General features: G+C 43.3%; 1 protein-coding gene across 6 annotated transcripts in view; it reads left to right on the top strand.

Moving 5' to 3' along the window:
* The window catches only part of DPAGT1 (dolichyl-phosphate N-acetylglucosaminephosphotransferase 1), a 133,419-nt gene that overhangs the window by 10,145 nt on the left and 100,047 nt on the right, over positions 1-23,227 (top strand). For 5 of the 6 annotated variants that reach the window (XM_075840075.1, XM_075840076.1, XM_075840077.1 and 2 more), the window contains exon 2: positions 2,757-2,877. The exons of the other annotated variant lie outside the window; for it this stretch is intronic. In XM_075840075.1, coding sequence (XP_075696190.1) covers positions 2,757-2,877 — 121 coding nt within the window. The remainder of the gene's footprint in view (positions 1-2,756; positions 2,878-23,227) is intronic. 6 annotated transcript variants of the gene reach the window in all.

Below are 23,227 nucleotides of genomic sequence, written 5' to 3'. Positions count from 1 at the left end.
AGCCCATCTCCAGCAGCAGCTCCACCACCCTCTTACGAGGGGGGCACGCCACTGGAGACGGACCACATTCCTCCTGGCCACGGTTGTTGGGAGCGACCACTGATCCCCGTCACTCTCGGAAGGCATCCAGACCATAACCTATTTATCCCAAAGGATAGGTCCTTCGGCACTCCCCCCTAATGTTAGCTTCCCCTCCCTTAAGGCTTCTAGAAGGCGCTGTTGCAAACTGCCATCACTGGGCCCAGAAGATGAGGATGGGTGGGCCGACGGCCCCACCACCACAACGCCCGCATACGACCTGCCGGGCGCTCTGGTGGAAGGAGCAACCGGCCCGCCACTGGTTGACACTCCCCCGACATTATTACGACCCACATTAACATCCCCAACAATGCCACCATCAACATTACCATCACCACAGATATTTGTATTTCCATTTTTACTCACACTACTCCCCACAGCTTTCATTCCGGCCAGGCTGGTTACAGAGTTCTTTCTTTTGTCTGTAGGTTTGATATACAGTCTTTTTGTTGTTTTTGGGGTCTCCGCATCATCAGGTGCCCTACAGCGCCATGCGGTGTGGTATTAGAAGCTGGCCGTGCACATACAGATGGCATTATACAATGTGTAAGTGCTACATCGATGTGCAGGCCAGAGGGGAACTTTCCTGGAATTTCAAGAGGTGGTTATCAAGAAACTAATTTTTAGAGACCAAGAAGGGGGCCACCCAGTACTTCTGGAAGCGAGGCCACACACATCATACCAGGGCAACACTTTCCAGGAGAAGTTCCCCAAACTGGCAAGAAAGGAAAAAGTCAAAAGAGGTACAAAGTCTGCTATAAGAGGGTGATAAGGAAGGACACCATATATCCATGTGACAGGTGTCCCGAAAAACTAAGGCTCTGTATGAAAGAGTGTTTTAAAATGTATCATACATCCCTTGATTTTTAATCTACCCCTGTTTTACTTACCCTGATGCACTCCGCACAGCTTATCCCCCTCATCTTTCCCTTCTGAGCCCTGCTGAGTGCTCAGGCAGCTAACAGCCACATTGAGGGTATTGCCATACCTGTGAGAACACACATTACAGTTTATGGGGTGTATGTCTCCGGTCAAAATGCTCACTACACCTCTAGATGAATGCCTTAAGGGTGTAGTTTTTAAAACGGGGTCACTTCTTGGGGGTTTCAACTGTACTGGTACCTCAGGGGCTTCTGCATACATGAATTCGCACCAGAAAATCCCCTGTAGGCCAAATGGTGGTCCTTTCCTTCTGATCCCTCCCATGAGCCCAAACGGCAGTTTATCACCACAATTGGTGTATTGCCGCACTCAGGACAAATTGGGCAACAAAATGGGGTATTTTATTTCTTGTGAAAATAAGAAATTTTGAGCCAAACTCTTTCAGCACCAGGGACAGTGACTACCGATCACAAAATAAATTAATGTGTAAAAAAAAAATAGAAATTCATACTTACCCTGCTTCTTCCACCAGTCCGGCCTCCCGGGATGACGTTTCAGCCCATGCGACCGCTGCAGCCAATTACATGGACTGCTGCGTCATCCCGGGAGGTCGGGCTGGATGACGAAACTGGGACGTGTCACCAAGACAACGGCCGGGTAAGTATGAATTACTTTTACCTCGGAAAGGGCTGTCCCTTCTCTCTATCCTGCACTTATAGAGAGAAGGAGCTGCCGATTTAGTGCGGTCCCATTTTGCAGCGAAAACGTGCCCGTGAATACCCGGTGGAATACTGGTGACACCGGACTCGTATTTACGGGCACGGGTCCGTAAATACTGGTGCAATACGGGTCGAATATGTGTGAGCAAGGACCCGTATTTACGCCAGTAAATATGTTCGTGTGCATGAGGCCTTATGTGTAGAAATTTTTTTACTTCCCTTTTCCCATCCCTTTGTTGAACTTGATGGACATGTGTCTTTTTTTTTTTTTTCAACCGTACGAGCTATGTAACTGTCACTTGGTCATAGAGAGTGAACCAGCAGTCTCTTTACTACTGCTGTCTCTGGACTCCAGCTGTGCTTTGGTTTTGTACCTCTCTTCCCCCACCCCACAGGTTGTTTTGGCAAATATGGTAATGAATAGTTGGCTTGCCAAGAGGGTGTCAACACCAGTGATTCTCCTGAGGTGGAGCTACCTCACAGCCTCTGACGCTGTTTTATCAACATGAGGCTTTTTCACGCACCGTGCTTGCTTCGCGTCCTCTCGCAAGAACGTTATATGGGGAGACCACGCTGGATGAAGACATCCGAGTGCCTGCTAATCGCGGGATTTGGTGGCGGAGGACAGCGCAGAAGATATCCTCCATTCCACGTGTTCTGCCGCCAAGTCCCATGCTGATCTGCCGCTCTGTCTTCTGCGCTGTCCGCCACAGAGTTGCGGGATGATAGGACCGCGTCAGAGGCTGTGAGGCAGCTCCGCCTCAGGAGATTCACTGGCCATGTTTGGTGCCAAATCAACCAGGGGCCATATCTTGAGAACTGAGGAGGCGTAGAAACAGAATGAAAGCACTACTGGAATCCAGGAGACAGCGGTAGCAAGGCTATACTACTGATTCACTTTCGATGAAAGAGTTACAGGTCCTCTTTAAAAACGGTTGATGGCATATTGGTAAGATTACATGTATGTCAGATCAGTGGGTCTGACCGCTGTGATCCTCCCAATTGTTAAAAGGAAGCTATGTTATATGCAAGTTTATTTTTGGTGTTTATTACTTAATCTTGCTCTTGTCTTCACAGCCCAGAGTCTCTAGGAGTGATCAGTGGCGCTGTGTTCCTCCTCATCCTTTTTTTTTTCATTCCTGTCCCATTCCTGAGCTGTTTCATTGAAGAGAAGTGTAAAGAGTTCCCGCATCATGAGGTGATCTCGGATCTCACAGATTTCTAAGCACATGTATGAATCCTGATGCGCAACTCCACTTAGGCCCTCTGCACAATGCATGGAAATGCTAAGAAATTACAGTATCAGCCATATGGATGAGATTTGAACAAATCTCATCCATGTGTTGTGAAACATTTTCCATATATCAGAGCATGTTGCAGATTTTCACAGCGGAATCCACCCTTTTAAATGTTGAAGGGGCAAAATCCATAGCAGAATCTACGTTTAACACATTAAGATTTTTCTGTGGAAAAATCCGTAACAAATCTTCCACATATGCGAGTACTGTAAGGCTGAGTTTGTGAGTCTCGGTGAAATTGTCGTTTTGGCCATGGTTCACAGCAAAAAAAAATAATGCCTTCTGTTTGTGACGTTTGTACCCAGCCTTAGGCTAAACATTTTGCTAATAGTGAGTCCAATGCCACTTATCTGTATGATTTATTTTATCTGACCACTCTTCTCCCTATATTTTGAGGTTTTTTTTCTCCCTGCTTATAAAATAATCGGGCACTTCTAGTATCATGGATGAGTCCTCTGTGTTGCACAGAATATCAATACAGGTATGGTGTACAGTACTGAAAGAATGCTTTAAAAAAATAGAAGTATTAATCAGATTTTTAATCAATTAACATACAAAGTGAATTAAGAGAAATCTAAATCAAATCAATATTTGGTGTGACCACCCTTTGCCTTTAAAGCGCATCAATTCTTCTAGATACACTTGCAAAAAGTCATGAATTTTGTAGGATTATAGTCGGTTGTATAATTAACCAATTATACCAAACGGGTAATAATGATGATTTTCATATGTAGGTTGAAACCCAATCATTAAGGGCTTATTCAGACTAACGGGATGTACGTCCGTGCAACGCGCGTAATTTTCACGCGCGTCGCACGGACCTATATTAGTCTATAGGGCCGTGCAGACAGTTGCGTGATTCCGCTGCGAAAAACTCAAGACATGTCTATTCTTTGAGCGTATTTAGTGCATCAAGCACTCATTGAAGTCAATAGGTGCGTGAAAATCACGCGCACCACATGGAAGCACTTCCGTGGGACGCGCGTGATTCGTGCAACAGCAGTGAAAAGGATGAATGACAACAGAAAAGCACCATGTGCTTATGTGCTTTTCTGTTTACAAACATCCAAACGGAGTGTCATAATGATGGCGGCTGCGCGAAAAGCACGCAGCCGCGCATCATATGGTGATGACCCACAGAGCTGCTAAGTGCCTTTTGCGCACGCAAAGCGCCACGTTTTGCACACGCTCGTGTGAATCCGGCCTTACTGTACCAGAAGCGGCTTTGTAGGAGGCTTAAAACTGGGCAAGGAACAGCCAAACTCTTACACAGCTGAGATTGTGGAAGACTCATGTCACAGGTACACCATGGCAAGACTGAACACAGCAACAAGACGCAAGATAGTTATACTGCATCATCAAGGTCTTGCCCAGGCTAAGATTTCATAGCCGACTGGGGTTTCAAGATGTGCTGTTGAAGCAATTTTATCCCCTTCCCGCTCCTGGACGTACTATTAGGTTATGGTAACTGTATCGTTCACGCTCCATGACCTAATATTACGTCACGGGAGGAACGGCCATTTCGGCCATCTTCCCGACACATACATGAGCTGTGATAGCTGCTGTCTCATACGGCAGTTGCCGCAGCTCCTATAGCGGCGAGCGATCGCTGTGTCCACGCTGATTAACCCATTAAAAGCTGCGTTCAATAGCATTCGCGGCTTTGTAGGGGTTAAACCACCATCGACAGCCCGCTACATGATAGCGGGCAGCGATGGTTGCCGTGGCAACCGAATGCCTAACAATGGCATCCGGCTATGCCATCTACGGAAGCCTAGTGGGTCCTGACAAACTCAGGACCCACTATGCTTGCTGTCAGTTAGTAGCTGACAGCTCTAATACACTGCACTACGCATGTAGTGCAGTGTATTAGAATTGCGATCAGGGCCTCCTGCCCTCAAGTCCCCTAGTGGGACAAAGTTATAAAGTAAAAAAAAAGTTGTGTAAAAGTAAGAAAATACGTTTTAACCTCTTAACGCCGAAGGACGGATATATCTGTCCTCTGCAGCTGCTAGATCGCACAGGAGGAATTGATATATCCGCCCTGTGATCGGGCGGGTACTGACAGTGTACACACGCGATCAGCGGTAGGAGCACGACTGTTATACACAGCTGCCGGATTCATAGCGTGCTCAGATTCCGGCAGTTTAACCCATTAAATGCCTCTGTCAGCTCCCTCTGTCATCCCAGCGGCGCCCCCGCAAAGAAATCGCGGGCCGACGTCTGGTTTCCATGGCAGCCGGGGGCCTAACAAAGACCCTCAAGCCTGTCTTCAGCAAATGCCTTTTAAGCCATGCCGGAGGCATGACCTAATAGATTGCTTGTCAGTTATGTAAAGCAGTTAAATAAAGTTTGTGGAAAAAAAATAATTTACACTCAAAATAAAATAAAACTTTTGCCCAAAAAGTGCTTTTATTTAGTAAAAGTGTTAAAACAAATCACACATATATGGTATCCCGGCGAGCGTAATGACTTGACCAATAAAATGAACGCATTAATTAAACCGCCGGATGAACCGCGTCCAAAAAAACCGCAAAAAACGGCGAAATTCTCTCCTCCCATTCCACCCATAAAAAAAATTAAATAAAAGTTAACCTATAAGTCCTATGTACCCCAACATAGTACTAATGAAAACTGCACCTTGGCCCGCAAAAATCAAGCCCACATACGGCTTTTTATTACAAAGGGTTTTTATTGTGCAAACGTAGGAAAACATATAAGACCTTTTACATATTTGGTATCCCCTTAATCGTGTCGTCCCATAGAATAAAAGTGACCTGTTATTTACACTGCATAGTAAATGGCGTAAATTTATAACGTGAAAATCAATGCTGGAATAGCTGCTTATTTTCAATTCTCTCCTAAAATAAAGTTAAAAGTTACAATACAAAATACAACTCGTCCCGCAAAAAAAAAGCCCTTATACAGCTATTTCCACGGAATTAAAAAAAAGAGTTACGACTCATGGAATGCGACCTTGAAAAAACAAAAAATAATCCTTGGTCATTTACGTGCAAAATGGCTTGGTCATTAAGCGGTTAAAAGTAAAAATCCCCCTTTTTCCCTGATCAGTCCTTTTATTATTAATAAAAATAAACTATACATAATTGGTATCGCCGCGTCCGTAACTGCCTGAACTACAAAATTATTTCGTTAATTTATCCCGCGCGGTGAACGCCATAAAATAAATTAATAATAAACCGTCCCAGAATCACAATTGTTTGGTCACTTCACCTCCCAAAAAATGGAATAAAAAGAGATCAAAAAGTCGCATGTACCTAAAAATACTGATCGAAACTACTGTTCGTTACGCAAAAAACAAGTCTTTGCACGGCATTCTTGATGGAAAAATAAAAAAGTTCTGGCTCTTAGAATAAGGGAACACAAATAGTAAATGATTTTTTACAAAAACTATTTTTGTCCAAACGCCATAAGACATAAAAAAAACTATAAACATCTGGTATCGCCGTAATCGTATCGCCACGCAGAATAAAGTGAATGTCATTTATAGCGCTCGGTGAACACTGAAAAAAATATAATAAAAAAAAACAATCGTAGAATTATTGTTTTTTTTAGTCACCACGCCTCTTAAAAATAGAATTAAAAACTATAAGTCGCATGCACCCCATGAAAACTACAGTGAATTCCTCAAGGGGTCTAGTTTCGCAAATAGGGTCACTTTTGGGGGGTTTCCACTGTTTTCGCACCACAAGACCTCTTCAAACCGGACATGGTGCCTAATAAAATGGAGGCCTCAAAATCCACTAGGTGCACCTATGCTTCGGAGGCCGGTGCTTGTCATTCGTGCACTAGGGCCACATGTGGGATATTTCTCAAAACTGCAGAATCTGGACAATAAGTATTGAGTTGCGTTTCTCTGGTAAAACCTTTTGTGTTACAGAACAAAATGGAATAAAAAGGATTTTCTGCCAAATTCCTGTAAAACACCTAAAGGGTTAATAAACTTTTTAGATGCTGTTGTGAATACTTTGAGGGGTCTAGTTTCTAGAATGGGGTGTTTGATAAGGGGTTCTAATATATATCTATATATCGACCAAATTTTACCACTAACATAAAGCGCAATGTGTCACGAGAAAACAATCTCAGAATCGCTTGGATAGGTTTAACCCCTTAATGACCAGCCTATTTTAGACCTTAATGACTGAGGCATTTTTTAAGTTTTTCCATAGTCTCATTCAAAGAGCTATAACCTTTTTATTTTTGTGTCGACATAGTTGTATAAGGTCTTGTTTTTTGCGGGACAAGTTGTAATTTTTAATAGCATCATTTTGGGAGGGCTTTTTTTTTGCGGGACGACTTGTAGTTTTTATCCGTTCGATTTTGGAGTAGATGTGATCACTTGTTATCAAATTTTTTTTAACCCCTTAAGGACGCAGCCTAGTTTTGGCCTTAAGGCTCAGAGCCCATTTTTCAAATCTGACATATTTCACTTTATGTGGTAATAACGTCGGAATGCTTAAACCTACCCAAGCGATTCTGAGATTGTTTTCTCGTGACACATTGGGCTTCATGTTCGTGGTAAAATTTGGTCGATATATTCAGTGTTTATTGGTGAAAAATTGCAAAATGTAGAGAAAATTTTGAAAAAATTGCATTTTTCTGAATTTAAATGCATCTGCTTGTAAAACAGACGGTTATACCACCCAAAATAGTTACTAGTTCACATTTCCCATATGTCTACTTTAGATTGGCATCGTTTTTTGAACATTTTTTTATTTTTCTTGGACGTTACAAGGCTTAGAACATAAACAGCAATTTCTCATATTTTTAAGAAAATTTCAAAAGCCTTTTTTTTAAGGTACCTCTTGAGTTCTGAAGTGGCTTTGTGGGGCCTATGTATTAGAAACCCTGATAAAACACCCCATTTTAAAAACTAGACCCCTCAAAGTATTCAAAACAGCAGTTAGAAAGTTTTTTAACCCTTCAGGCATTTCACAGGAATTAAAGCAAAGTGGAGGTGAAATTTGCAAATTTCATTTTTCTTGCTGAATTTCAATTTTATTCATTTTTTTTTCTGTAACACAGAAGGTTTTACCAGAGAAACACTACTAAATATGTATTCTCCAGATTCTGCAGTTTTTAGAAATGTCCCACATGTGGCCCTACTGCGCTCGTGGACTAAAACACAAGCCCTAGAAGCAAAGAAGCACCTAGTGCATTTTGAGGCCCCTTTTTTATTAGAATATATTTTAGGCAGCATGCCAGGTTTGAAGAGGTGTTGAGGTGTCAAAACAGTAGGAATCCCCCAATAGTGACCCCATTTTGGAAACTACACCCCTCAAGGAATTCATTTAGGGTTGTTGTTACCATTTTGACCGCACAGTTTTTTCACAGCATGTATTTGAATTGGGCTCTGAAATGAAAAAAATGTCATTTTTTCCAATAAAATGTCATTTGTGATCAAAATTTCTTATTTTCACAAGGAACAAAATACCCCATTTTGTTGCCCAATTTGTCCCTAGTGTGGCAATACCCCATTTGTGGTGATAAACTGCCGTTTGGGCCCATGGGAGGGCTCAGAAGGAAAGGAGCGCTATATGTTTGTTGGAGTCCAGATTTTGTTGGATTGGTTTTCGGGTGCCATGTCGCATTTGCAGAGCCTCAGAGGTATCAAAGCAATGGAAACCCACCAAAAGTGACCCCATTTTGGAAACTACACCCCTCAAGGAATTCATTTATGGTTGTTGTTAGCATTTTGACCACACAGTTTTTTCACAGCATCTATTTCAATTGGGCTGTGACATTAAAAAAATGACATTTTTTCCAATAAGATGTAATTTTTTACCAAAAATTCTTATTTTCACAAGAAATAAAATACTCCATTCTGTTGCCCAATTTGTCCTGAGTGCGGCAATACCCCATTTGTGGTGATAAACTGCCGTTTGGGCCCATGGGAGGGCTCAGAAGGAAAGGAGCGCTGTGTGTTCTTTGGAGTCCAGATTTTGCTGGATTGGTTTTCGGGTGCCATGTCGCATTTGCAGAGCCCCAGAGGTATCAAAGCAATAGAAACCAACCACAAATGACCCCATTTTGGAAACTACACCCCTCAAGGACTTCATTTATGGGTGTTGTGACCATTTTGACCCCATAGTTTTTTCACAGAACTTATTTGAATTGGGCTGGGAATGAAAACAAAATTATTTTTTTCAAATAATATGTAGTTTTGGCTGAAAATTTCTTATTTTCACAAGAAACAAAATACCCCATTCTGTTGCGCAATTTGTTCTGAGGGCCGCAATACCCCATTTGTTGTGATAAACTGCCATTTGGGCCCATGGGAGGGCTCAGAAGGAAAGGACCACCATTTGGCCTACTGGGGATTTTCTAGTGCGAAGTCATGTATGCAGAAGCCCCTGAGGTACCAGAACAGTTGAAACCCCCAAGAAGTGACCCCGTTTTAAAAACTACACCCTTAAGGCATTCATCTACATGTGTAGTGAGCATTTTGACCGGAGACCTACACCCCATAAACTGTAATGTGGGTTCTCCCGGGTATGGCAATACCCTACATGTGGCTGTTATCAGCTGCCTGGACACACAGCAGGGATCAGAGGGGAAAGACGAGGGGGGATAAGCTGTGTGGAGTGCATCAGGGTAAGTAAAATTGGGGTAAATTATAAACCAAGGGATGTATGATAAATTTTAAAACACTTTCATACAGAGCTCTGGTTATTCGGGACACGTGTCACATTGATATATTGTGTCCTCCCTTACCCCCTCTTATAGCAGACTTTGCACCTCTTTTGACTTTTTCCCTTCTTGCCAGTTTGGGGAACTTCTCCTGGAAAGTGTTGCCCTGGTACGATGCGTGTGGGCTCGCTTCCAGAAGTACTGGGTGCCCCCCCCTTCTTGGTCCCTAAAGATTAGGTTCTTGATAATCACCTCTTGAAATTCCAGGAAAGTTCCCGTCTGGCCTGCACATCGACGTAGCATGTACGCATTGTACAATGCCATCTGTATGATGTGCCCGGCCAGCTTCTTATACCACACCGCATGGCGCTGTAGGGCTTCAGGGCTTGATCTTACAAGTCCATCCCTCCCATGTACCTATTGTAGTCCAGGATGCAGTCTGGTTTGGGGGTGGCCTTTCCTTCATATATCCTAAACCTGTAGGTATACCCTGATGCACTCTCACAGCTTATACATCTTCACGCCATACCTTGCCCTCTTACCCGGCAGGTACTCGCGGAATTGAACCCTCCCTTTAAAATGTACCAGGGACTCATCAATAGAAATACACTTCTCAGGGGTGTATGCTTGGGAAAACCGGGCACTGGAACGGTCTAATACGGGTCTCCGTTTATACAAACGGTCAAAACTGGGGTCATCTCGGGGTGGGCACGGCTCATTATCTGTATAATGTAAGAAGCGAAGTATTGCCTCATTTATTTATTTTTTTAGGTTCCAGTTCAGTTCTGAAGTTGCTTTGAGGGGCCCATATATTAGAAACCCCTATCAAACACCCCATTTTAGAAACTAGACCCCTCAAAGTATCCACAACAGCATTTAGAAAGTTTATGAACCCTTTAGGTGTTTCACGGGAATTTAGAGCAAAGTAGAGGTGAAATTTACATTTTTTTTTGTCAGAAAATCCTCTTTATACCATTTTTTTTATAACACAAAAGGATTTATCAGAGAAACGCAACTTAATACTTATTGCCCAGATTCTGCAGTTTTGAGAAATATCCCACATGTGGCCCTCGTGCGGTAATGGGCTGAAGCATCGGCCTCCGAAGCAAAGGAGCACCTAGTGGATTTTGAAGCATCTTTTTTATTAGGCACCATGTCCGGTTTGAAGAGGTCTTGTGGTGCCAAAACATTGGGAACCCCCCAAAAGTGACCCCAATTTGGAAACTAGACCCCTTGAGGAATCCATTGTAGTTTTCTTGGGGTGCATGCGGCTTTTTGATCAGTTTTTATTCTATTTTTAGGTGGCGTGGTGACTAAAAAACAGCAATTGTACGATTGTTTTTTTTTTCGTTTTTTTTTACAGCGTTCACCGTGCGCTATAAATGACTTATTCACTTTATTCTGCGATACGATTACGGCGATACCAGATGTTTATAGGTTTTTTTTTATGTCTTATGGCGTTTGCACAATAAAATAAGTTTTGTAAACAATCATTCACTTTTTGTGTTACCTTATTCTAAGAGCCATAAAGTTTTTATTTTTCAATCAATAAAGCCGTGCGAGGACTTATTTTTTGCGTAACGAACTGTAGTTTCGATCAGTACCATTTTTAGGTACATGCGACTTTTTGATCTCTTTTTATTCCATTTTTTGGGAGGTGAAGTGACCAAAGAATTGTGATTGTGGTTCGGTTTATTATTTATTTTTTTTACGGCGTTCACCGTGCAGGATAAATAATGAAATAATTTTGTAGTTCAGGCCGTTACGGACGCGGCGATACCAATTATGTATAGTTTATTTGTTTGTTTATATATTTTTATTAATAATAAAGGACTGATAAGGGAAAAAGGGGGATTTTTACTTTTAATACTTTTAAATCTTTTATTTTCTTATTTTTACACAACTTTTTTTAACTTTTTTTTTACTTTATTACTTTGTCCCACTAGGGGACATGAGGGCAGGAGGCCCTGATCGCTATTCTAATACACTGCACTACATGCGTAGTGCAGTGTATTAGAACTGTCAGCTACTCACTGACAGCAAGCATAGTGGGTCCTGACGTTGTCAGGACCCACTAGGCTTCCGTCTATGGCATCGCCGGACGCCATTGTTTGGTGTCCGGTTGCCATAGTCACCATCGCCGGCCGCTATCGCGTAGCAGGCCGGTGATGGCAGCTTAACCCCTAAAAAGCCGCGATCTCTATAGAAGGCGGCTTTTAAGGGGTTAATCAGCGGGGACACAGCGATCGGTCCCCGCTGTAGGAGCTGTGACAGCTGCTGAACAAGACAGCAGCGTCACAGCTCCTGTATGTGTCGGGAGGACGGCCGAAACGGCCGTTACTCCCGTGACGTACTATTACGTCATGGAGCGCGAACGATACAGCTGCCATGACGTAATAGTACGTCAAGGAGCGGGAAGGGGTTAAGGCTGGATCCAAAGAAAACAGCAATTTTTGCATGGTCTTTTATTTCATTTGTTACGACGTTCACCGCGCGGGTTAAATGATGTAATAAGTTTATGGTTTGGGTCGTTACGGACGCGGCAATACCAAATATGTGTAACTTTTTTACATTTTGTTAATAATAAAGCAGTTTGTAAGGCGGAAAAGTGGGGTTTTCACATTTTTTTTCCACTTTTTTTTACTAGTCCCACTAGGGGACTTAACTATGCGATTATCCAATCGCATTTATAATACACTGCAATACTTCTGTATTGCAGAGTATTATGCCTGTCCGTGTAAAACGGACAGGCATCTGCTAGGTCATGCCAGAGGCATAATCTAGCAGGCATTTGATACAGGCAGACCTGGGGGCCTTTATTAGGCCCCCGGCTGCCATCGGAGACACAGACACTCGGCGATTTTATCTCTCCCTCTCTCCAAAACCACTCGGATGCGGTGCACGCTATTGAGCACCGCATCTGAAGGGTTAAACGGGTGACATAAATACTAATATCGATCTCACACGTTCGAGCAGGGACGCTCCCAGCCCTCGGCTACCTCCGGTAGCTGAGAGCAGGGAGATTTGACCGCTCCCTGCTCTGTCTATTTATTCCGATACAGCGACTTAAAAAGTCTATTGCATCGGAATAAAGCCCGTTAGTGACCGACGTAGAAACACTATGGGGCGGTCACTAACGGGTTAAGCATTCCCAAGTTATTACCACATAAAGTGAAATATTTCAGATTTGAAAAATGGGCTCTGAGCCTTAAGGTCCGAACTAGGGTTTTTTTCCTTAAGGGGTTAAAGAAGCACAAAGAAACGGCCAATGTTGTTGACCGTAGATGCAGTTGTCGGCCAAGGAAACCATGCAGCAGATAAGACACATCATCGTTCTCTTCTAAATCGGAAGATGTCCAGCTCAGAACTGTCAAACTCGTGAGACCAAGGTACACCCATCTACTGTTCTGAGAAGTTTGGGCAGAAGTGAACTTCATGGAAGAATTGCAGCCAAAAAGCCATACTTTTGACGTGGAAACACGGCAAAGTGACTCAACTATGTACGAAACATAGGAACTGCGGTGCAGAAGAATAGCAGAAGCTGCTCTGGACTGATGAGTCAAAATTTGAAATATTTGGCTGTAACAGAAGGCAGTTTGTTTGTCAAAGGGCTGGAGAGCGGTTCTGTAATGAGTGTCTGCAGGCAACAGTGAAGCATGGTGGAGGTTCCTTGCAAGTTTGGGTCTACGTTTTAGCAAATTGAGTTAGTATTGAGGACACCATTAATCCTGACCAAATCCCTGTGAAATACAGGCAGATGCTTATCCATCATACAATACTGTTAGGGAAGCGTCTGACTGGCTCAAAACGTATTCTGCAGCAGGATAATGGCCCCAAACATATAGCCAATGTTGTTAATAACTATCTTCACCGTAAGTATTACATGAAGACACAGCAGGATTTGAGGAAGCCTTCATCCACGAAAGATCTGTGGTTAGTTCTCCAAGATGTTTGGAACTATCTCCCTGCCGAGTTCTTTAACCCCTTCCCTCTTTAGCCACTTTTAACCTTCCTGACAGAGCCTCATTTTTCAAATCTGACATGTTTCCCTTTATGTGGTAACGTCGGAATACTTTTACCTATCCAAGCGATTCTGAGATTGTTTTCTCGTGACACATTGGACTTTAACCCCTTCCCGACATTTGCCGTACATATACGTCATGGAAAGCATTGACTTCCCGCATCTTGCCGTACATGTACGCCGAATGTTTGGGACCATCATCACCGGATCTCAGCTGTATCTTACAGCTGACATCCGGCTGTAACGGCGGGGACCGAAATTAGCTTCGATCCCCGCCATTAACCCCTTAAGTGCAGCGCTCAAACGCGATCGCTGCACTTAAGGTGTTTTCAGCTCATCGAAACCCCAGTAATGAAATTGCCGGGGTTCCGGTGGCTGCAATGGCAACCGGAGGCCTAATACTGGCCTCCCGGTCTGCCTAGCACCGAAGCCGGTCAAGATCCGCCCGGCGGCGGAGCCTGATCGGCTTCCGTAGCTGCCGGCAAGATGGCGCCGGGTCAGGAGCTGATCCGGCGTCATCAGCGGTGGAAGTCAGCTGTACTGTACAGCTGACATCCACCTGTAACGGCAGGAACCGGAGCTAGCTCCGATCCCTGCCATTAACCCCTTCGATGCAGCAATCGAAAGCGATTGCTGCATCGTAGCGGTTACTAGCAGATGGCCAGCCCTGACAGGCAATCGGGACTGGCGACTGCTGTTATGGCAACAGGAGACACAATGGTCTCCTGCTCTGCCATTACGGAAGCCGATTTAGTCCCTGCCGTGAGGCGAAGCCTAATCGGCTTGCTGTCAGTGAATGACTGACAGATCTAATACATTGCACTACATAGGTAGTGCAATGTATTAAAAAAAAAAAAATCTGACCGTTGGACCTTCAAGTCCCCTAGTGGGACTTGAGGAAAAGTGTAAAAAAAGTATAAAAAAGTGCAAAAAATAAAAGTTTGAAGTAATGAAATAAAACACAATCCCCCTTTTACTCTTATAAAGTCCTTTATTATTGAAAAATAATAATAAACCATATGTATTTGGTATCTCCACGACCGTAACGACCGGAGGTATCAAAATATTATATTATTTATTGCACGCGGTGAACAGCGTAAAAAAAAACGTAAAAAACGTTACCAGTGTTTCTGTTTTTTGGTCACTTTGCCCTACAAATGTTAGAATAAAAAGTGATCAAAAAGTCGCATGTATCCAAAAATGGTACCTATAAAAACTATAGCTCGTCCCGCAAAAAACAAGCCCTCATACACCTCCGTCGACAAAAAAATGAAACGTTATGGTTCTCACAACTTGGCGACAGAAAAAATACATTCTTTTTACAAAAGTTACTTTATTGTGCAAAAAGTTGTAAAACATAAAGTGCTATAAATTAGGTATCGCCGGAATCGTACTGACCCGCAGAATAACGTGAACATGTAATTTATAACGCATGGTGAACGCTGTATAAAAAAAACGAAAAAAGCTGTGCCAGAATTGCGTTTTTTTGTTTACCTGGCATCCCAAAAAATAGGATAAAAGGTGATCAAAAAGTCGCATGTACCCCAAAATGGTACCAATAATAACTACAGCTCGTCCCGCAACAAACCAGCCCTCATACCGCTACGTCTATGAAAAATAAAATTAGTTATGGCTCCAATAAGTCAGGAAATAAAAAAATATGCAGTTGTGCCCGAGGGGAACATTTCTTCTGTTTGAAGAGGCGATTTATCAAGGACCTAAAATTAGAGAACCAGGAAAGGGAGGGCCCAAACATATCCGCTGGAAGCGACGGTGCCCGTATTATACCAGGAACACTTTCCCAGCAAAATTCCCCAAACTGCAAAGGCGCGGAGTGTGGCCCAAAAGGGGGATAAGAAAGGACGCCATTTATCAGTGCGACACCGGCCTGTGCAGAAAGGATTGCTTCACAGCGTAACACACATCTATGGATAATTTTATTGTTTTTTTTTACCCCATTATTATACCACCTGACTATGCCCCTTATATACTCCGCCCGGCTTACATATGCCCTACATTATAAACGGAAACACCAGTAAGACTCCAAACAAAACTACTACCAAGCAAAATCCACGCTCCAAAAGCCAAATGGCATTTCCTCCCATCTGAACCCTACAGCGTGCCCAAACAGCAGTTTCCTTCCACATATATGGCATCGTCATACCCGGGAGAACCCTTTTAGCAATTTTTGGGGTGTGTGTCTCCAGTGGCATAAGCTGGGCACGACATATTTGCCACTGAATGGCATATCTAGGGAAAAATATAAATTTTTAATTTGCACCATCCACAGCGCATTCATTAATGGAAAAGACCTGTGGGGTGAAAATGCTCACTACACCCCTTAATAAATGCCTTGAGGGGTGCAGTTTCCAAATGGGGTCACTTCTCGGGGGTTTATTTTTATTATTTCACATCAGAGCCTCTGCAGTTGTGAACCAATACTTTGTAAATCGCCAAATTAGGCCTCAATTTGACATGGTACGCTTTCACTCCTGAGCCTAGTCGACTGTCCAGGCAAGAGATTAGGGCCACATGTAGGGTGTTTCTAAAACCAGGAAACCCAGCATAATAATTAGAGATTGGTCTTGTTATGGTGGCACAAGCTGGGCACCACATATTGGCATATCTACGGAAAAAAATCCCATTTTCACTCTGCAACATCGAGTGCACACCAATTTCTGCCAATCACCTGCAGGGTTAAAATGCTTACTACACCCCTAGGTAAATACATTCGGTTTTTAATTGTGAAATACACCAAAATATAGTCAAAAATTGCAAAAATTTGCATTTTTAGCAATTTAACTGTATCTGCTTGTAAGACAGGCAGTTATAACACACAAAATTGTTGCTAATTAACATCACCTATATGTCTACTTTAGATTGGCATAGTTTTTTGAACATCCTTTTATTTTTCTAGGACGTTACAAGGCTTAGAACTTTAGCAGCAATTTCTCACATTTTCAAGAAAATTTCAAAAGGCTATTTTTACAGGGGCCAGTTCAGTTGTGAAGTGGCTTTGAGGGCCTTATATATTAGAAACCCCCAATAAACCACCCCTCAAAGAATTCAAAACCGCATTTAGAAAGTTTCTTAACCCTTTAGAAGTTTCACAGGAATTAAAGCAATGTAGAAGTGAAATTTACAAATTTCATTTTTTTTTCTTCAATATTTATTGCCAAGATTCTGCAGTTTTTAGAAATATCTCACATGTGGCTGTAGCGTGCTTATGGACTGAAGCACCGGCCTCAAAAGCAAAGGAGCACCTAGAGGATTTTGAGGCCTTGTTTTTATTACAATATATTTTAGGCACCATATCAGGTTTGAAGGACTCTTGCGGTGCCAAAACAGTGGTAACCCCCCACAAGTGATCCCATTTTGGAAACTACACCCCTTGAGGAAATTATCTAGGGGTATAGTGAGCATTTTGACCCCACAGAATTTTTGCAGAAATTATTGGAAGTAGGTCGTGAAAATGAAAATCTACATTTTTTCAAATAAAATGTAGGCTTAGCTATATTTTTTTTATTTCCACAAGAACAAAAGGAGAAAAAGCTCTACAAAATTTGTAAAACTATTTCTACCGAGTAAAACAGTACCCCACATGTGGTCATAAATGGCTGTTTGGACACACGGCAAGGCTGAGAAGGGAAAGAGCGACATTTGGAGCTCAAATTTATCAGGAATGGTTTGCGGAGGCAATGTTGCATTTGCAAAGCCCCTGAGGGGACGAAACAGTGGAAACCCCCCAAAATTTACCCCTTTTGGGAAACCAAAAGCCGCTCAAGGAAATTATTTAGGGGTATAGTGAGCATTTAAATAAATGATCCAATTAAAAATCCATGGATGTGTGATAAACTTTGAAGCACTCCTTTATACACAGGCCAGGTTTGTCGGGGCAGGTGTCGCACTGATGGTGTCTCGTCTTTTCCCCCTTTTGTAACAGACTTTGCACCTTTTTTGGGTCCTTCCCTTTTTACCAGTGGAGGGGATTTCGCCGGGAAAGTGTTGTCCTGGTACAATACGTGGACCATCGTTTCTAGAAGTACTGGGGCCCTCCCCTTCCTTGTTCCCAAATACAAGGGCCTTGGTAACCACCTCTTGAAAATTAAGGAATGTCCCTGTCCGGCCTGCACATTGGTATAGCACGTAAGCGTTATACAATGCCATCTGCACCATGTGCACGGCCAGCTTTTTATACCACACCTTTGTTTTCCGCATGGCACTGTATTTCTTTAGTACTTGATCAGAGAGATCAACCCCTCCCATGTACTTATTGTAGCCGAGGATGCAATCTGGCATGGAGGTCATTGTGGTGGTACCTCGGACAGGTACAGGGGTGCTGCCGCTACCGTGTATTGTGGTTAACATAAGGACATCCCTCTTGTCCTTATACTTGACCAGCAACAAGTTATCGCTGTGTAGTGCCCTGCTTTCTTATTGGTTGCCCAATCAGATTTTTAGAGAGGCCTCTCTGGTTTTTGCACACGGTGCCGCATGCTGAAGTATTTCTGGTGGAGAGGCATTTAAATAGTGGGATGCTGGTGTAGAAGTTATCCACGTAAAGGTGATAACCCTGGTCCAGCAGTGGGTGCATTAAATCCCACACTATTTTCCCACTAACTCCCAGGACAGGGGGGCATTCTGGGGGTTCTATCCTGGTGTCCTTCCCTTCATAAACCCTAAACCTTTGGGTTGTACCCTGAGCTGCTCTCGCACAGCTTGTACCTTTTTAATTCTGTACCTCGCCCTCTTGCTTGGCAGGTATTGGCGGAATTTTAGTCTCCCCTTAAAATGTACAAGGGACTCGTCTATTGCTATATTCTTTTCGGGGTGTACACTTCAGGAAATTTGGTGCAGAAATGATCAATGACTGGCCTGATTTTGAAAAGGCTGTCGTATGTGGGGTCATCACGGGGTGGGCACTGTGCATTATCACTATAATGCAATAATTTCAGAATAATTTCAAATCGTGTCCGGGTCATTGCCATGCGGTATAATGGGGTGCTGTATAAAATGTCCGCACTCCAGTATTGCCTAATCTCTGGCTTTTTTACTAGGCCCATATGTAGAACAAGGCCCCAAAATTTCATCATTTCTGCTGCCTCTATGGGGGTCCACCTAGCAAATGATGAAGTGCTAAAAATTGCTGGGCGTATAAATTTGTTTGGGCGACCATTAAATTAACAAAATCCTCAATGAAAAAGACCTTGAAAAAGTCAATTTCCGTGAGGCCTGCAGTCTAACCGAATTCCTGAGCTTCCTGTGAAATCCGGAATGTGGGGCTCATAATTATTAGGCGGTGGGTTCCACACGATATCACTAATTTGGGGGGTTGACTGAACTGATGTCCTGGGGTGCCTTTGTGGGGGTTCCTCATCACTGGATGAGGAGGAATGGGGCAATTTCCTCTTCTCCCTCGCTGGCCGATTCAGTGTCAGAGGCCAGGATGGCGTATGCCTGCTCGTCTGAGTAGACCCTTTGGGATGATTGGGACATTTTTATTAGGGGGTATGTAGTGCTTCAACACGTGTAATAATTTATTTTTATAGAGGTGGTTGTGTGTGTTGTGCTTTTACACGTGTATATGAAATTTATTGAAAAAAAAAAAGAATAATTCCTGACTACCTGACACTAACAAATAAATAACTAACGCTAACTATAACGCTGTAAATTTGCTCTAAAACTGTCGCTACGCTATCAAAAATTTAGTGAACGAACTTCAGTTAAAAAAAAAACTGAATGTCCGTCACTAAACGGACGCTGACTAGAAGATATAAATTTATACTAAAACTGTCGCTACGCTATCAAAAATTTAGTGAACGGACTGAATGTCCGTCACTAAATGGACGCTGACTATAAGATGTAAATTTATTCAAACTATAAAAAATATATAGCTATAACTTCTGCTATAAATTTTTTTTTAAAAACGGTCCGCTACTCTTGGGCTATGTTCACACGGAGTATTTTGCCGAGTTTTTTGACGCGGAAACCGCGTCGCAAAACTCGGCAAAAACGTCCCGAAAATGCCTCCCATTGATTTCAATGGGAGGAGTCGGCGTCTTTTTCCCGCGAGCAGTAAAACTGCCTCGCGGGAAAAAGAAGCGACAAGCCCTATCTTCGGACGCTTCTGCCTCTGACCTCCCATTGACTTCAATGGGAGGCAGTGAAATCGTATTTCACTGTGTTTTATGCCCGCGGCGCTCAGTGGCCGCGGGCGAAAAACGCAGCGAAAGCCCCCGAAAATCGCTGTGCAGGGAGAGGAAAATCTGCCTCAAACTTCCAAACGGAATTTTGAGGCAGATATTCCTCCTGCAAAATATTCCGTGTGAAAATAGCCTAATGCTACTTTTTTTTTTTTTTTTTAACAGTTTTATAAAAAAACAAAAACCTGCGTAAACAAATTACCACTGAGGCTGATTATTAGACTCAGCACTCAGTAGCCGCAGGGCGCACGCAAAAAAAATGTGCAGTAATAAAAAAGGACAAAAAATAAAAAAACTTGCGGCAAAAAAAATTACCGCGGATGCTGATCCGTGATGGCGGTCACTGATCAGCACTCAGTGGCCACAGGGCGCACACAGGGAGGTGCAAAAATACAAAAAAAAAGAAAGCCCTGTGCCAAAAATTGGTGGTCACTGATCCGCACTCAGCGACCGCAGGACGTAAAGAGGGGGAGGGGGGATGGGGGGAGGGTACAGGGATAAGAAGTTTAGGAAAAAACAAGTGCTGCTGCTGCTGCTAAAAAATAATAAAAAAAAAAAATCAGCAGCAGCACAGATGATGATGATGATGGTTCACTCTGCAGCAGGAAGCAGTCGGATGAAGACGTCACAGCAGGATCGCAGCACAGAAGGCCTCAGATTCGGTAAGTTGGCTTCACAGACGGTCACACCAGCTCTGCTCACCGTTCCTAACCGGAATGAGGTGGGCAGGGCTGGTGAAGGGTGTTTCAAACACCCGCCATGGCTGCGATTGGTCGGTCGGTGCAGACCGACCAACCGTAGCGATCGGGGGGCTGGCATCACAGCTATTTTTTACATGGAACATGGTAGTGATTGGTGCTGTCCTAGACGGCACCAATCACCACCATATCACTGTGCCCTGTGGCACAGTAATAGGCTAAAGCCGCAAACGGCCGGTCTGAATTGACCGGCCAATGGCGGTGATCGCTGATGCGGGGGGGGAGGCGACACCCCCCTGTGCATCGTGTACAGATGGCCTGCTGTTATGAACAGCAGCCATCTTTACTTTAAAACGTTCTCTTTTTTGTAACTGTTTTCCCGTTTGGCGTAAGTATACAACATTTTGCGGGAAGCGCTGGCTTTCCATGACGTATACTTAAAGAGGCTCTGTCACCAGATTTTGCAACCCCTATCTGCTATTGCAGCAGATAGGCGCTGCAATGTAGATTACAGTAACGTTTTTATTTTTAAAAAACGAGCATTTTTGGCCAAGTTATGACCATTTTTGTAGTTATGCAAATGAGGCTTGCAAAAGTCCAAGTGGGTGTGTTTAAAAGTAAAAGTTCAAGTGGGTGTGTATTATGTGCGTACATCGGGGCGTTTTTAATACTTTCACTAGCTGGGCGCTGTGAAGAGAAGTAACATCCTCTTCTCTTCAGAACGCCCAGCTTGTGACAGTGCAGATCTGTGACGTCACTCACAGGTCCTGCATCGTGACGGCCACATCGGCACCAGAGGCTACAGTTGATTCTGCAGCAGCATCAGCGTTTGCAGGTAAGATCGACTTGATCGACACAGATCTGCACTGTCAGAAGCTGGGCGTTCTGAAGAGAAGAGGATGTTACTTCTCTTCAGAGCGCCCAGCTAGTAAAAGTATTAAAAACGCCCCGATGTACGCACATAATACACACCCACTTGGACTTTTGCAAGCCTCATTTGCATAACTACAAAAATGGTCATAACTTGGCCAAAAATGCTCGTTTTTTAAAAATAAAAACGTTACTGTAATCTACATTGCAGCGCCTATCTGCTGCAATAGCAGATAGGGGTTGCAAAATCTGGTGACAGAGCCTCTTTAAGACAAATGTCGGGAAGGGGTTAAAAAGCTGTGTTCAAGTGTATCTAGAAGAATTGATGCTGTTTTGAAGGCAAAGGTTGGTCATACAAAATTTTGTTTTAGATTTCGCTTCTGTTCATTCACTTTGCATTTTGTCAATTGATAAAAAAAAATATATTTTTTGAAAGCATTCTTACTTTGCAGCATTTTTCCACAACTGCCTAAAACTTTTGCACAATACTGTACAGTTTACTGTATAGGCTGGGAAATCTCCTGACCTATACACCAAACGTCTTTAATGTGTCTGACATATGCCAGAAGAGTGTCATACAGTTGCATAAATTGGGGCTATATCTTCAACCGGACATGTACCACAAACATGGTCACGACATCTAGGGAGGAGGCATCTCAACGTGCAGAAAAGGCGTCTGTGAGTGGGAAAACACAAAGTACAAATGTCAGTGTTTTATGCTTTAATTATAGAAAAATGGCTTTGAGTGGAGTTAAGGCTCAAATAGTCTTAAGGGTATGTTCACACGGCCTATTTACGGACGTAATTCGGGCGTTTTTGCCCCGAATTACGTCTGAAAATAGCGCCTCAATAGCGCTGACAAACATCTGCCCATTGAAAGCAATGGGAAGACGTTTGTCTGTTCACACGAGGCGTATATTTACGCGCCGCTGTCAAATGACGGCGCGTAAATAGACGCCCGCGTAGAAGAAGTGACCTGTCACTTCTTTGGCCGTAATTGGAGCCGCTATTCATTGACTCCAATGAATAGCAGCGCTAATTACGGCCGTAATTGACGCGGCGTTCAAGCGCCTGCACATGCCGGTACGGCTGAATTTACGGGGATGTTTTCAGGCTGAAACATCCCCGTAATTTCAGCCGTTACGGACCCCCGCCGTGTGAACATACCCTAACACTTATTAGCTAACTAGCTCCAGTAGAGTGTCTGGAGCTGTGAGAAGGGGTGTTTACCTAAATATTATTCTGGTTTACATGACCATATGGAACCAAATGATACTCTCCTTGCAGCTGTGGTCTCTGATATCTGGTAATTGTAAGGTCATGTTCACACTCTGAGGATTATCATCAGGATTTAGATGGGAATTCTGCAACTAAGGCCCTATTTACACGAAAGTGTTTCACGTCCGTAACACGGACCTATGTAAGTCAATGGGGTTATTCAGACATTCCGTTTTTTTCATGCAGCGTATGTCCGCTGCATGAAATTCACAGCATGTCCTATACTTTATCGTTTTTTGCGCATCACGCGCCCATTGAAGTAAATGGGTGCGTGAACGTCATGCGAAGCACACGGACGCACTTCCGTGTGCTGCTCGTGATTCGCACAAGTTGTTCACGAAATGAAGGGGAAAATAAAAACCACCTCCATTTCATTTTCTAAACCTCAAAACCGCGTATCATAAGGATGCGTGAAAATCACGCAGCCACGCACAAAACACTCATGACACACGGAACTGCAAGCTACGAAAAACACAGCGTTTTTTGCGCGTGCGAAACGCACATGTTCATGTAAATAAGGCCTTACTCC

The sequence above is a fragment of the Rhinoderma darwinii genome, chromosome 10 (genome assembly GCF_050947455.1).
Source record: "Rhinoderma darwinii isolate aRhiDar2 chromosome 10, aRhiDar2.hap1, whole genome shotgun sequence".
In the NCBI taxonomy this organism is placed as follows: domain Eukaryota; kingdom Metazoa; phylum Chordata; class Amphibia; order Anura; family Rhinodermatidae; genus Rhinoderma; species Rhinoderma darwinii.
This window is presented reverse-complemented; position numbering and strand designations above follow the sequence as displayed.